This window comes from Salvia hispanica, chromosome 2, assembly GCF_029641045.1.
Source record: "Salvia hispanica isolate PSC_SH4W2 chromosome 2, Shi_PSC_v1, whole genome shotgun sequence".
Lineage (NCBI taxonomy): Eukaryota > Viridiplantae > Streptophyta > Magnoliopsida > Lamiales > Lamiaceae > Salvia > Salvia hispanica.
The window spans coordinates 55,696,599-55,711,198 of record NC_142693.1 but is presented as its reverse complement, the minus strand read 5'-3'; the positions used below and the strand labels follow the sequence as shown (position 1 = coordinate 55,711,198).

Below are 14,600 nucleotides of genomic sequence, written 5' to 3'. Positions count from 1 at the left end.
TTGGAGGATAATAGAACGAGTAAGTATGTTCACGCAATAAGGACAGAAAAGCGTGAAGACGGCTTCATTGCCATATAATGGAAAGAAAGGTACGAATTCCCCATTAAATTTCAAAAAGTGATCCCAAAAGGTCTTGGTACAATGAATGGAAAAGAGCGATTCAATCGCGGATGAAAATAACAATGTAAATAGAAGTTCTAGAACTCAAAAACATGGGGAAGGGGAAAAACAAAAATTTCTATTCGGCACTAGACATCTCTGCCCTCGTCCTCCTCGGGTTCTCCCGACTCTCCGACACTCTCCGCGTTCGAGCTCTCTCCTCTCTCGAACGATCCTAACTCCTCGTCCTTCTTCTCGTTGCTTAGGGGCGAAGGAATCGATGTAAGCGTCTCTTCGGCCTCTCTTATGATCCTTCGAGGGGCTGAAACGCGCATCCTAAGGGTCCTTTTACGGGGAACGCGAGCAACATGCGGTTCCTCGTCATCGCGATACTTCATTCGACGTGCTGCTCCTGGCGAGTACCTTTGCGTTGGCGGGTGAAGTGGAGGTCCATCAACGGCGGTAGACATGGCCGGAAGTAAAACTTCCATTAGGCCGACGAAGTCTCCTCGAGGCATGTATTTGGGAGGGCTAAACCAAATGTAGGATACTGGGGCTTGAGCGGTCCACTCGCTCCAAGGGGAAGGCAGTATATGGATAAGTCGCATGATTCCCTCGTGATGGGTAGTTCCGTACGCGTAGGCGTCCAGCCAATGACCATAGAAGTCGGTAACGAAGTTCAGAAGGAACTGCTCTCCGTCCCATTCCAGCTCTCTATAGCGCTCCACCGGAAAGTTCCTTTTTTTGGCGTAACGGTGTCGCATAAGGGCGTGATAGGGTTGGACCATCTACAAAAGGGGAAAAGGAACAAGTCAGCACCATCACAAAGGTGGAAAAGAATAGATAGTGCGTGGCCTCAAATGGTGCTGCGAAAGTGTATAAAAGTCAAAAGATGGTGGTTCAAAACGTCGCGTCCAAGGTTCTCGTTCTTAGATAACTAATCGTGCATTTTCTGTTCGCGTTTCGTCGGATCTCCACTTACACTAACGGCCTTATACTAGTTCTTCCACGTTTCTAGTGTTGGTACAAGCGCTGTGATCGTATAGCTAAGGCATGCTAGGTTCAAAAGTCCAAGTCTAAGCATAGCAACATTTCAACATAGTCTCACGCAATCACATTCGCATTTCACAAACTTTCACAAGTTCTCATGTAAATTCAACAAACCATTCAAGAAGCATCACTTCGCGTTCATAATATTTTTAGCACATAAAACAGGCTTTTCACAAGTTCTCATATTCAACAAATCATCATTCAGAAAGCGTCACTTTTCATTCACAATATTTCGAAAAGCATCAAGTTTCAAGCACAAGGCACAAAATATCTAGTACCTCTTTCTTTGCGGTTGAACGAGACGAGTTGCGGTGTTGAGCCCTTCGCATTTAGTTCATTTACAAAAAAGAATACAAAGACAACCTAAAGTTCGGAAAGACTCTTGGGTCCAGAGCGGAAAGAACTGAGGCTCTGATACCAACTGTAACAGCCCGCCCTCCTAGGGTACAATAAATGCGGCGGCTGCTACCCGAAACCAACTCCAAAGAAGTAAACACAGACTAGGGTTTCATTTAAAGAGTACTGACCAAGAGAATTGAAAGGAATATCAGAGTATTTAATGCAACAACTTAACCTAGAAGTTCAAAGGAAGATAGATATCATAAATGATGGTCAAAACCTTAAGAGTACGACATAATACCCAAGACAAAGTCACGAGAAAAGGGCTAAGGTCTCAAACCGAAGGCAAGATGCCAATACTCCAAAACAAATTCATAAGTGTATCAAAATTCAGCGGAAAACGACCAAGAGAAAAGCATAGCTATGTATGGTGACACAACTACACTTAGAGTTCAACATATCCATATTAGTTAATTAAGCTGCTCAACACCCGCCACCGCTCGTCATCATTCAACCTGCACATAAGGAAAACACATGCAGGGCTGAGTATTTTGAAATACTCAGTGAGCTCGTTGCCAAAACATTTTATAAGTTATGCCACCCTTACCAAGTGAACTCGAGTTTTAAGCAGTTAAAAAGAATATCACGAGTATCACAAAATATATTTTCATAGTCTGGCCAGTCAAAATAACCTCCCATTTTCTCATCAAATTAACAATCACAAACATTCCATGGTGCGACGAAAGTGTGGCCACACTTTTCGCCCACGAGACCGGCCGACTAGCAAGGACGGCTCTCGATCCCATTGTGTACACAGCCTGGTAGGGCTTGCGGCCCATACTCAGACCCGAATTCGTATAAGCATATCCAACAATCACATTTAAACAAACATAGGCATGGCATAACAGTTAAACCACCCTTATAACACCGAACAACATTTTGACAAAATAAAAGAGAGTTTTAAGAGTAAAGCCCACCTCGATTGCTTAGTTTTCAAGTAGTTTCGCTTTTCCGTTATCCGGCTTCGCAACCAAAGTTTCACCTTTTAATCACATAGGCACATATCACCAATTAGGTTCAATACTACTCTTACTCATGCATGTCTCATTACTTTTCCCTCTTCCCAAAGATTCATCTTATCATTACTAATTAACCAAGATCATGTTTATCACACAAGATTATTTAGCCATCAAACACACACTACACAACACAACAACACACACACACGGCACACACATACACACGCCACACACACACACACGGCACACACACACATACACGCCACACACACACGGCACACATATATATACATGTTCCCACATCCCTTTTTATCCCTCTTTCACTCAACCAAGATGCATGAGGGTTCAAGAAGACCGATTAATCGGTTAGAAGAAGAAAAAGAAGAAGTAGAAGAAGAACAACATGACTCTTAAACAAAAATACCTTTTTGAGAAAAACGATCGGTAGGAAACAAGTATTAGCCTTGATTCTTCAAAGTTCTTGGGTTAAACTTCAATTCTTCTCCAAAAGATAGCAAAATATTGGAGTGTAGAAGAAGAAAATTGGGAGAGTGTATGGGATGGTGGGGGGGGGTGCCGGAAATGTGGGGCTAGGGTTAGGGGTTTTGGTTCTTATTTATAGAGTTCAACAAGATCTTTAGGTAATTAGAATAGAATATTTGGTAAGATCTCATTCTACACAATAAAATAATATTGTGAAGTAGGGAAGAAGAATTAACAAAAATAGACTAGGTATCAAGCATGGCAATTTTCGAAAACTAGGCTTCTAGGATAGCCAAGATTTTGTTTTGGTATTTTTCCATATAGAATAAAATATCATGGAGCAAAATAAAAATAAGGAAAATCCTCCATGAAGCAAGGTAAGGGGCGATTTCTATGCCTTTTAAATAAGGCATGGATTTTTGAATATTGACTAAAATAAAGTAAGGCAAGATCTTTTGAAGTATGGAAAGATTTGGTAGAATATTTAAATTCTAGGTATGGAAGGAAATCAAGTAAGGAATCAATTAAATAAGCAAAATAATATTTCCTTTCCACATAGTGATTTTCGAAAATCACTATTAGACAAGGGGCTCGATTTTTCCATCTTCAAAATAAGGAAATAATTGGCTCTTGGAATTTAATTTGGATACATATCCCAAGGATTAAATAAATTCCGGAAAAATAGAAATTCTTTCTCCAAGGGGTCTAGGGTTCGAAAATTTCAAGAATTAGGGTGACAAGTATTTATGGAAATTTTCACTAATATTCTCACTCACCCTTAAACAAATAATTGCCACATAATCTCACCAAATAAATAAATCACATGCCACATCATTAAATCAAATAGTTTGACTTTTCAAACTTTCAACACAAACCCGAAACTTAATTCGACCATAACATCTCATGAAATAAGTGCATTCTCGATTCCTCGTCATCAACAATTAATTCTAGGGCTCTAAAATTAGGGTTCTAAAATCCGGGATGTTACAAATACGTTTCCCCAGTTTGGTTCGTGCCAGTCTCCGGATCTTCGGAGACTGCCAAGTAGGCTTTGAACATCGCCATCATCTCACCTGGAGTGTACGGGGTGCGAGTGCCACGAATAGGATGAGTAGGAGTAGGAACATAAGTAGGAGTAGGAGTATTGCTGCTGCTCCCTCCCGATCCGGGTTTGGGTGCCCACCCGAATCCAGCGGCATTTTGGTCGTCCGCTGGGTAAGGACGGTAGCCACCCAGAGCTTGCGAACCCTGGGTTTGAGGAGGGGTCGTAAATTGCATTTCTGGACTAGGGAATTTGCCGGAGTCGAACCAATCGTGGTTCCAACCGCGATTGCCGGAGGGGTGATCGCCGGAGCCGGACATTGTGTAGTGTGGTGGGAATTTAGATGAGAGAATATGAGAAAAAAAGATGAGAGAATGTAGATGATAGAATAGATGAGAATGTGATTTTTTTTTGTGTTGAAGTGGGGGTATTTATAGATGAAAATGTGAATTTTGGGGAAAAAAATTGAAAAAAAAATTAAAATTGGGTAGAAAACGGATATAATTTTTTGGGAAGTGGGAAAATATTTTTTTTATTTAAAACATTTTTTAAATAAATTTCTAATTTTATTTAAAAAATAAATAAAAAAATCGAATTTGCCAACGGCTATGTCGTTGGCCAATCAGAAGCTGCCATGTAATGGTGCTCAGCGGCACGGACGTTGTAACATCCCGGATTTTAGAACCCTAATTTTTGAGCCCTAGAATTTATTGTTGATGACGTGGCATCGAGAATGCTTTTATTTCATGAGTTGATATGGTCAATTTGAGTTAGGGTTTGTGTTGAAAGTTTGAAAAGTCAAACCTATTTAATTTGATGATGTGGCATGTGATATATTAAGTTATGAGACTATGTGGCAATTTAATTGTTTATGGGTGAGTGAGAATATTAGAGAAAATTTCCATAAATACTTATCACCCTAATTCTTGTAATTTTCGAACCCTAGACCCCTTGGAGGAAGAATTTCTATTTTTCCGGAATTTATTTAATCCTTGGGATATTTATCCAAATTAAATTCCAAGAGCCAATTATTTCCTTGTTTAGAGATGTAAAAATTGAGTCCCCTTGTTTTTCTAGTGATTTTCGAAAATCACTTAATTATGGGAAGGAAAGAATTATTTTATTTTAGTTAATCCCTTGTTTGATTTCTTTCCATACCTAGAATTTAATTATTCTACCAAATCTTTCCATACTTCAAGAGATCTTGCCTTACTTTATTTTAGTCAATATTCAAGAAATCCATGCCTTATTTAAAGGGCATAGAAATCGGCCCCTACCTTGTTTCATGGAGGATTTTCCTTATTTTTATTTTGCTCCATGATATTTTATTCTATATGGAAAAATACCAAAAACAAAACCATGGCTAATTACCTAGCCTAATTTTCGAAAATTAGGAGATATTGCCATCTTCTATTTTTGTTAATTCTTCTTCCCTACTTCACAATATTATTTCATTTATTTATTTAATTGGGAGAATGAGATCCTACCAAATATTCTATTCTTATTACCTAAAGATCTCATTGGACTCTATAAATAAGAACCAAAACCCCAACCCTAGACCCCAAATTTTCGGCCCCCTCACCCCCATTCACTCTCTCAATTTTCTTCCACTTTACTCCATAAATCCTTCATCTTTTGAGAAGAAATCGAAGTTTAATCCGAGGATATTGAAGAACCAAGTCTCTACTTTGTTTCTACCGATTGATTTTCTCTAAAAAGGTGAAACCTCGGTTGCGAAGCCAGATAACGGAAAAGCGAAACTACTTGAAATCTAAGCAGTCGAGGTGGGCTTTACTCTCAAAAACTCTCTTTTATTTTGTCAAAGATAATTATCGGAGCTATAAGGGTGGTTTAACTATTATGCCATGCCTATGTTTGTTTTATTGTGAGATTGTGTGCCTGATGCCTAGTTTGTGAGTTCGCTCCATTGGGCTATAGGGCTATGGATATGATATACGAATTCGGGTCTGAGTATGGGCCGCAAACCCTACCAGGCTGTGTACAAGAGGGGATCGGGAGCCGTCCTAGCTAGTCGGCCGGTCTCGTGGGCGAAAAGCGTGGCCACGCTTTCGTCGCACCATGGAAAGATTGTGATATGTGATTGTGGAATTTGATGAGAAAATGGGAAGTTATTTTGACTGGCCAGTCTATGGAAAATATTTTGTGATACTCGTGATATTTCTCTTAACTTCTTAAAACTCGAGTTCACTTGGTAAGGGTGGCATAACTTTTGAATAAAATGTTTTGGCAACGAGCTCACTGAGTATTTCAAAATACTCAGCCCTGCATGTGTTTTTCCTATGTGCAGGTTGAATGATGACGAGCGGTGGCAGGTGTTGAGCAGCTCAATTAATTAATGGATATGTTGAACTCTAAGTGTAGTTGTGTCTCCATACATAGCTATGCTTTTTCTCTTGGTCGTTTTCCGCTAAGTTCTAATACTCTGATATTGATTTGGTTGATTGGCACTCTTCTTCGTTTTTGAGGCCTTATACTTTTCTCGTGACGTTATCTTGAAACCTATGTCATTCTCTTAAGTTTTGATCGTCATTTATAAAACTCCCTTTTGTTTACCTATTTAAGTTTCTAGGTTAAGTTGTTGCATTAAATACTCCGATATTTCCTTCGTTTCCTTTGGTCGGTACTCTTTGAATGAAACCCTAGCCTACTTATTGATTGCTTGGAGTCGGTTTTCGGTAACAGCCGCCGCATTTATTGTACCCTAGGAGGGCGGGCTGTTACAGTTGGTATCAGAGCCTCAGTTCTTTCCGCTCTGTACCCAAGAGTCTTTCTTCTTTTCGAACTTTAGGTTGTCCATGTAGTCTTTTTGTGTAAATGAACTAAATGTGGAAAGCTCAACACCGCAACTCGTCTCGTTCAACCGCAAAGAAAGAGGTACTAGATATTTTGTGACTTGTGCGTGAAACTTGATGCTTTTGGAAATATTGTGAATGAGAAGCGATGCTTCTTGAACGATGATTTGTGAAATATGAGAACTTGTGAAAAGCATGCCTTATGTGCTAGAAATGTTATGAATGCGAAGCGATGCTTCTTGAATGAGGAATTATTGAAAGTGTTGTGTGAGAACTTGTAAGAATTGTGAAATACGAATGTGATTACGTGAAAGCATGTTGAAACGTTGCGATGCTTAGACTTGGACTTTTGGAACCTAGCATGACTTAGCTATACGATCACAACGCTTGTATTAACACTAGGAACGTGGAAGGACTAGGATAAGGCCGCTAGTGTATGTGAGAATTCGACGAAACGTGAACAGAAAACGCACGAGTAGTTGTTTTAGGGATGAGAACTTTGACGCGACACTACGCTTTGAACCATCACCCTTTGGACTTTTATACATTTTCGCAGCACCATTTGAGATCACACACTTTCCATTCTTTTCCACCTTTTGAGACGGTGCTGACTTGTTCCTTTTTCCCCTTTTGTAGATGGTTCAACCCTATCACGCCCTTATGCGTCACCGCTATGCCAAGAATAGGAACTTTCCCGTGGAGCGCTTTAGAGAGATGGAGTGGGACGGGGAGCAGTTCCTTCTGAACTTCGTCACCGACTTCTATGGTCATTGGCTGGACGCCTACGCGTACGAAACTACCCATCACGAGGGAATCATGCGACTTATCCATATAGTACCTTCTCCTTGGAGCGAGTGGACCGCTCAAGCCTCAGTATCCTACACTTGGTTTAGCCCTCCCAAATACACGCCTCGAGGAGACTTCGTCGGCCTAATGGGAGTTTTACTTCCGGCCATGTCTACCGCCGTTGATGGACCTCCACTTCATCCGCCAACGCAAAGGTACTCGCCAGGAGCAGCACGACGGATGAAGTATCGCGATGACGAGGAACCGCACGTTGCTCGCGTTCCCCAGAGAAGAACCCTTAGGATGCGCGTATCAGCCCCTCGAGCAATCATAAAAGAGACCGAAGAGATGCTTGCTTCGATTCCGTCTCCCCTAAGCAACGAGGAGAAAGACGAGGAGATGAGAACGTTCGAGAGAGGAGAGAGTTCAAACGCGGAGAGTGTCGGAGAGTCGGGAGAACCCGAAGAGGACGAGGGCAGAGATGTCTAGTGCCCGAATAGGAATTTTGCTTTCCCTTTTCCCCACGTTTTGTTTTGAATTCAGAAACTTCTATTTATGTTGTTATTTTCCTTCCGCGATTGAATCGCTCTTTTCATTCATTGTACCAAGACCTTTGAGATTACTTTTTGAAAATTAATGGGGAATTCGCACCTTTCATTCTATTACATGGCAATGAAGCCGTCTTCACTCTTCTCTATCCTTATCGCATGAATATACTTACTTGTCCCATTATCTTCCAACTGTCTTCCACCTTATGGTGCGATTTTATCGTGTTCTTCCATACACGACTGTTTTCCACCTTATCATACGATTTTATCGTGTTCTTCCATACACGACTGTTTTCCACCTTATCATACAACCTTATCGTGTTCTTCCATACACGACTGTTTTCCACCTTATCATACGATTTTATCGTGTTCTTCCATACACGACTGTTTTCCACCGTATCATACAACTTTATCGTGTTCTTCCACACACGACTGTTTTTCCACCTTAGGGTGCAACCGTATTATGTTCTCTGTTTACCTTACAACTGTTTTGCGTGGTCTTTCTTTAGACCCTAATTGTGAATGAGTTAAAGATTCCTTTTCCTTCTTTTCAAAAAGTACCCTATCACTGCCTTGAGTTTTTAAATAAGTACGCTAACGATTCGAGTGTGATAAATCAGAATGCCGCCTAGACGCAACGTGAGGAACGAGGAACCTACCTCCCAGGCTTCGGTAGAAGAGAGTGTGACACAACCAAGACCGCTGTCGCCACCACCACCTCCACGAGTAGATAGGGAAGTCGTGAAGCTTTTCCTTGATCAAAAACCTCCTACCTTCGATGGGATGGGTGAGCCTGCCAAGGCCGAAACTTGGATACGAGCCTTAGAACGCATCTTCCGAACCTTAGTGTGCAACGATGCGGAGAAGATGATCTGCGTGACGCATCAGCTGACTGGATCCGCCGATTTTTGGTGGGACACCAAACTGAAAACCATGTCCCATGATCGCATAGACGAGATGACTTGGGAAGAATTCAAGACCGAGGTCTACAGCAAGTACGTACCCAAGAGCTACCGCAAGGCAAAAGCCGCTGAGTTTCGCAACCTTACCCAAGGACGTCTGACCGTAGCCGAATACGACTGTGCACTCTGTGACATGACCCGTTATGCGCCGGAACAAACCGACACCGATGAGAAGCTGGCTGAGAAATTTCGTGAGGGCCTTAGGCACGAGATTAGGATGGCGTTAGCAGTCCGCGGAACCCTTACGTACGCCGAGGCACTAGCCCTCGCCCTTGATGTGGAGGCAGCGACGCCAAAGGAGAGGAGCGCGGGGAACACCGCAATGACATTACCCCCGCCACGTCCTAACCACGATAAGAGGAGATGGGAGGAGAATAGGGTCCCCTACGACAACAAGCGATACCGCCCCACTCAGAGCAGGCCGCCATACGGAGGAGGACAGACTTCGTACAACCCAAGGAACGACCCCCGTGCCAGACCGCCACAGTGTAACGTCTGCGCCAGATACCACTTCGGGGAGTGTAGAGGACCGAACCCGACTAGGTGCTTCAACTGCGGAGGGAACGGTCATTTCTCTAGGGAGTGTCCGAGTAGGAACGTAGGAACCGGGTCAAGGCAGAACCAACAGAGTTTCCGTCAGCAGCCGAGGGCGCCACCTACGGGCTCAGGAGCGAACCGGAACCAGCCACTGCGGCTACAACAGCCTGTCCGCCCCAGACTTCCCGCCCCGGCTAGAGCGTACGCTATAGAGCAGAAGCAGCCCAAGGTCGAGCAAGGAAAGCCCGAGAGTGGAAATCTAGCAGGTATAGGCGAAATCCTTGATACCCCTATTGTTGTTTTGTTTGACACGGGCGCATCTCATTCGTTCATCTCTGAGTTATGTGTTCATACCCTTAGCTTGCCTACTAGAAAATGTGAACATAGGATGATGGTGTCCTCACCAGTAGGAGGACTAGTAGAGATTTCCCGCTTTTGCTTGAACATAGAAATCGTACTAGGAGAACTTAAGTTAGTTGCTCACGACCTGCGAGTTATGGCGATGAGAGACGTTGACGTAATCCTAGGAATGGATTGGTTAACTGCGAACTTTGCGACGATTAGTTGTAAGAAGCGACAGATAATCCTACAAACCCCGGGTGTGGAACCCGCCGTGTACCACGGAATCTCGATGAACCGACGAATCGCTGTAGTCTCTGCGTTACAAGCCACTGCTATGCTGAAGAAAGGACGCCCGGCCTACCTTGTCTATCTCCACGGAGAAGAGAAGGAGGAAGCGAGGCTTGAAGACGTTGCTGTCCTATGAGATTTTCCCGATGTCTTTCCCGAGGAGTTACCTGGACCGCCGCCCGATAGGCAGTTAGAGTTTACGATCGATCTCGAACCTGGAGCCGCCCCCATATCGAAGGCGCCGTACCGCATGGCACCTAAGGAGTTAGAGGAGTTAAAGATTCAGCTACAAGAGCTCATGGACTTAGGATTCGTTAGGCCCAGTGTTTCGCCATGGGGCGCACCGGTGCTCTTCGTTAAGAAGAAAGATGGGTCAATGAGAATGTGTATCGACTATAGAGAGTTGAACAAGTTGACCCTCAAGAACAAGTACCCTTTGCCGAGGATAGACGACCTATTCGATCAACTCCGAGGAGCCGGAGTGTTCTCTAAGATGGATCTGAAGTCAGGATACCACCAGCTGAAAGTGCGAAAGGAGGATATCCCTAAAACCGCGTTTCGTACCAGATATGGTCACTATGAGTTCGTCGTGATGCTGTTCGGTCTAACCAACGCCCCAGCCGTGTTTATGGACTTGATGAACCGCTTTTTCCACCCGTACCTAGATACGTTCGTTTTAGTGTTCATAGACGATATCTTAGTCTACTTGAAGGACGAAAAGGAGCACGCGGAGCACCTACGGATCGCGCTGGAGACGTTGAGGAAGGAGAAGTTGTACGCCAAATTCAGCAAGTGTGAGTTCTGGCTGAAGGAAGTCAACTTTTTAGGACACATCGTGTCAGCAGAAGGAATCCGAGTGGACCCCGCCAAGGTCGAAGCTGTGCAACAGTGGAAGTCACCCTCGACGTCGAACGAGATCCGAAGTTTCCTAGGCCTAGCAGGATACTACCGTAGGTTCATAGAAGGGTTTTCCAAGATCGCGAGGCCGATGACCCAGCAGCTCAAGAAAGGAATCAAGGTGAACTGGACGTCGGAGTGTGAAGCGAGTTTCCAGCTTTTGAAGGAGAAACTGACCACAACACCAGTGTTGGCCGTGCCGGAACCAGGAGCGAATTACGTAGTTTACACCGACGCTTCGAAAGTCGGATTAGGATGCGTGTTGATGCAGAACAACAAAGTGATCGCTTACGCGTCGCGACAGTTGAAACCGCACGAGCTGAACTACCCTACCCACGATCTAGAGTTAGCCGCCGTAGTACATGCCCTAAAGATTTGGAGGCACCATCTCTATGGAGTAAGGTGTGAGATCTTTACGGACCATAAAAGTTTGAAATACTTCTTCGAGCAGAAGGACCTGAACATGCGACAACGGAGGTGGCTCGAGCTGGTAAAGGACTACGATTGTGGTATCAACTACCACCCTGGCAAGGCAAACGTGGTAGCAGACGCTTTAAGCCGTAGAGACCATTTACAACTCGCTGTTTTTCTAACAGGAGAGGAAGGTTTAGTGCGAGAGTTGAGTAAGTTGCGTATAGAGGTAGTTAGAACACCCGATACCGTGAAAGGTCGAATCGCCGCGTTAGTAGTAGAACCTGATCTAAGAACGAGGATCGTTGCAGCACAACGGCTAGACGAGAAGTTGGAGGAGATTCGAGTCGATGTAAGAACCGGTGAGTCCGGACACTTTAGCGAGGCTTCCGATAACGCTCTTACCTTCGAAGGGAGACTGTGCGTACTAAGCGACAAGGAACTGAGGAATGAGATCATGAGCGAAGCTCACGAAACCCCGTACACTGCACACCCCGGGAGCACAAAGATGTACCAAGATCTGAAGAAATCCTTTTGGTGGAACGGCATGAAGAGAGACGTCGCAGCTTTCGTGGAGCGCTGCTTAGCCTGTCAACAGGTGAAAGCCTTACACCAACGACCGTACGGGAAGCTACAACCGCTGGAGATACCCGAGTGGAAATGGGAGCACATCGCCATGGACTTCGTGACGGCGTTACCAAGGACCCTCAAAGGGAACACCGCGATCTGGGTGATCATCGATCGACTTACCAAGAGCGCGCATTTCATACCAATCCCCGTAACCCACGGATCAGATAAGCTAGCTCGGATCTACATTCAAGAGATCGTGCGATTACATGGAGTCCCAGTGACGATTACGTCTGATCGTGACCCGAAGTTCATTTCAAAATTCTGGATTAGCCTACAACGCGAAGGTGTAGATCTCCACTCTACTGGGATGAAGTTGGCGAACGAAGAGCGCTCGGACTCGATGCAGTCGAAGAAATGGTCGGGATCGTTCGACAAATCCGCGCACGAATGAAGGAAGCCCAGGACAGACAGAAGTCGTACGCCGACGTTCGACGGACGGACCTACAGTTCCACGCTGGTGATAAAGTTTTCCTCAAGGTGTCCCCGTCGAAAGGGATAACGCGTTTTGGAGTCAAAGGCAAACTGAAACCGCGATTTATCGGACCGTACGAAATTCTAGAAGATGTAGGACCCGTAGCTTATCGTTTAGCGCTGCCGCCCAGCCTTGGGAATGTGCATAACGTTTTTCATGTGTCGCAATTGCAAAAGTACGTGTTTGATCCGAAGCATGTGATTCGTTACGAGGATATTGCTGTAAGCCCGCATCTGAGCTACGAGGAGCAACCCCAGTTAGTCTTAGATCGAAAGGTCCAAACCTTGAGAAATAAAACCACCGCCTTCGTGAAAATCCAATGGAGAAACCACGGGCCCGAGGAAGCCACGTGGGAGCGTGAGGATAAGATGATAGAGCTTTACCCGAAACTCTTTGCGTAAAAGTTACCAAATTTCGGGACGAAATTTTTTTCTAAGTGTGGTAGGATGTAACATCCCGGATTTTAGAACCCTAATTTTTGAGCCCTAGAATTTATTGTTGATGACGTGGCATCGAGAATGCTTTTATTTCATGAGTTGATATGGTCAATTTGAGTTAGGGTTTGTGTTGAAAGTTTGAAAAGTCAAACCTATTTAATTTGATGATGTGGCATGTGATATATTAAGTTATGAGACTATGTGGCAATTTAATTGTTTATGGGTGAGTGAGAATATTAGAGAAAATTTCCATAAATACTTATCACCCTAATTCTTGTAATTTTCGAACCCTAGACCCCTTGGAGGAAGAATTTCTATTTTTCCGGAATTTATTTAATCCTTGGGATATTTATCCAAATTAAATTCCAAGAGCCAATTATTTCCTTGTTTAGAGATGTAAAAATTGAGCCCCCTTGTTTTTCTAGTGATTTTCGAAAATCACTTAATTATGGGAAGGAAAGAATTATTTTATTTTAGTTAATCCCTTGTTTGATTTCTTTCCATACCTAGAATTTAATTATTCTACCAAATCTTTCCATACTTCAAGTGATCTTGCCTTACTTTATTTTAGTCAATATTCAAGAAATCCATGCCTTATTTAAAGGGCATAGAAATCGGCCCCTACCTTGTTTCATGGAGGATTTTCCTTATTTTTATTTTGCTCCATGATATTTTATTCTATATGGAAAAATACCAAAAACAAAACCATGGCTAATTACCTAGCCTAATTTTCGAAAATTAGGAGATATTGCCATCTTCTATTTTTGTTAATTCTTCTTCCCTACTTCACAATATTATTTCATTTATTTATTTAATTGGGAGAATGAGATCCTACCAAATATTCTATTCTTATTACCTAAAGATCTCATTGGACTCTATAAATAAGAACCAAAACCCCAACCCTAGACCCCAAATTTTCGGCCCCCTCACCCCCATTCACTCTCTCAATTTTCTTCCACTTTACTCCATAAATCCTTCATCTTTTGAGAAGAAATCGAAGTTTAATACGAGGATATTGAAGAACCAAGTCTCTACTTTGTTTCTACGGATTGATTTTCTCTAAAAAGGTGAAACCTCGGTTGCGAAGCCAGATAACGGAAAAGCGAAACTACTTGAAATCTAAGCAGTCGAGGTGGGCTTTACTCTCAAAAACTCTCTTTTATTTTGTCAAAGATAATTATCGGAGCTATAAGGGTGGTTTAACTATTATGCCATGCATATGTTTGTTTTATTGTGAGATTGTGTGCCTGATGCCTAGTTTGTGAGTTCGCTCTATTGGCCTATAGGGCTATGGATATGATATACGAATTCGGGTCTGAGTATGGGCCGCAAACCCTACCAGGCTGTGTACACGAGGGGATCGGGAGCCGTCCTAGCTAGTCGGCCGGTCTCGTGGGCGAAAAGCGTGGCCACGCTTTCGTCGCACCATGGAAAGATTGTGATAT

The 14,600-nt window shown here is 43.4% G+C and overlaps 1 protein-coding gene across 1 annotated transcript; it reads right to left on the bottom strand.

The window, feature by feature from the left end:
• Positions 1–248: 248 nt before the first annotated feature.
• On the bottom strand, positions 249–887 carry LOC148932691 (uncharacterized). Its single transcript, XM_089065205.1, has one exon. The coding sequence runs from the start codon at positions 885–887 to the stop codon at positions 249–251; it is 639 nt and encodes a 212-aa protein (XP_088921331.1).
• Between the last annotated feature and the right edge of the window lie 13,713 nt (positions 888–14,600).

Bases quoted from the DNA above. Each gene is read 5' to 3' on its own strand.
- LOC148932691 (XM_089065205.1), bottom strand. From the start codon at position 887: ATGGTCCAACCCTATCACGCCCTTATGCGACACCGTTACGCCAAAAAA.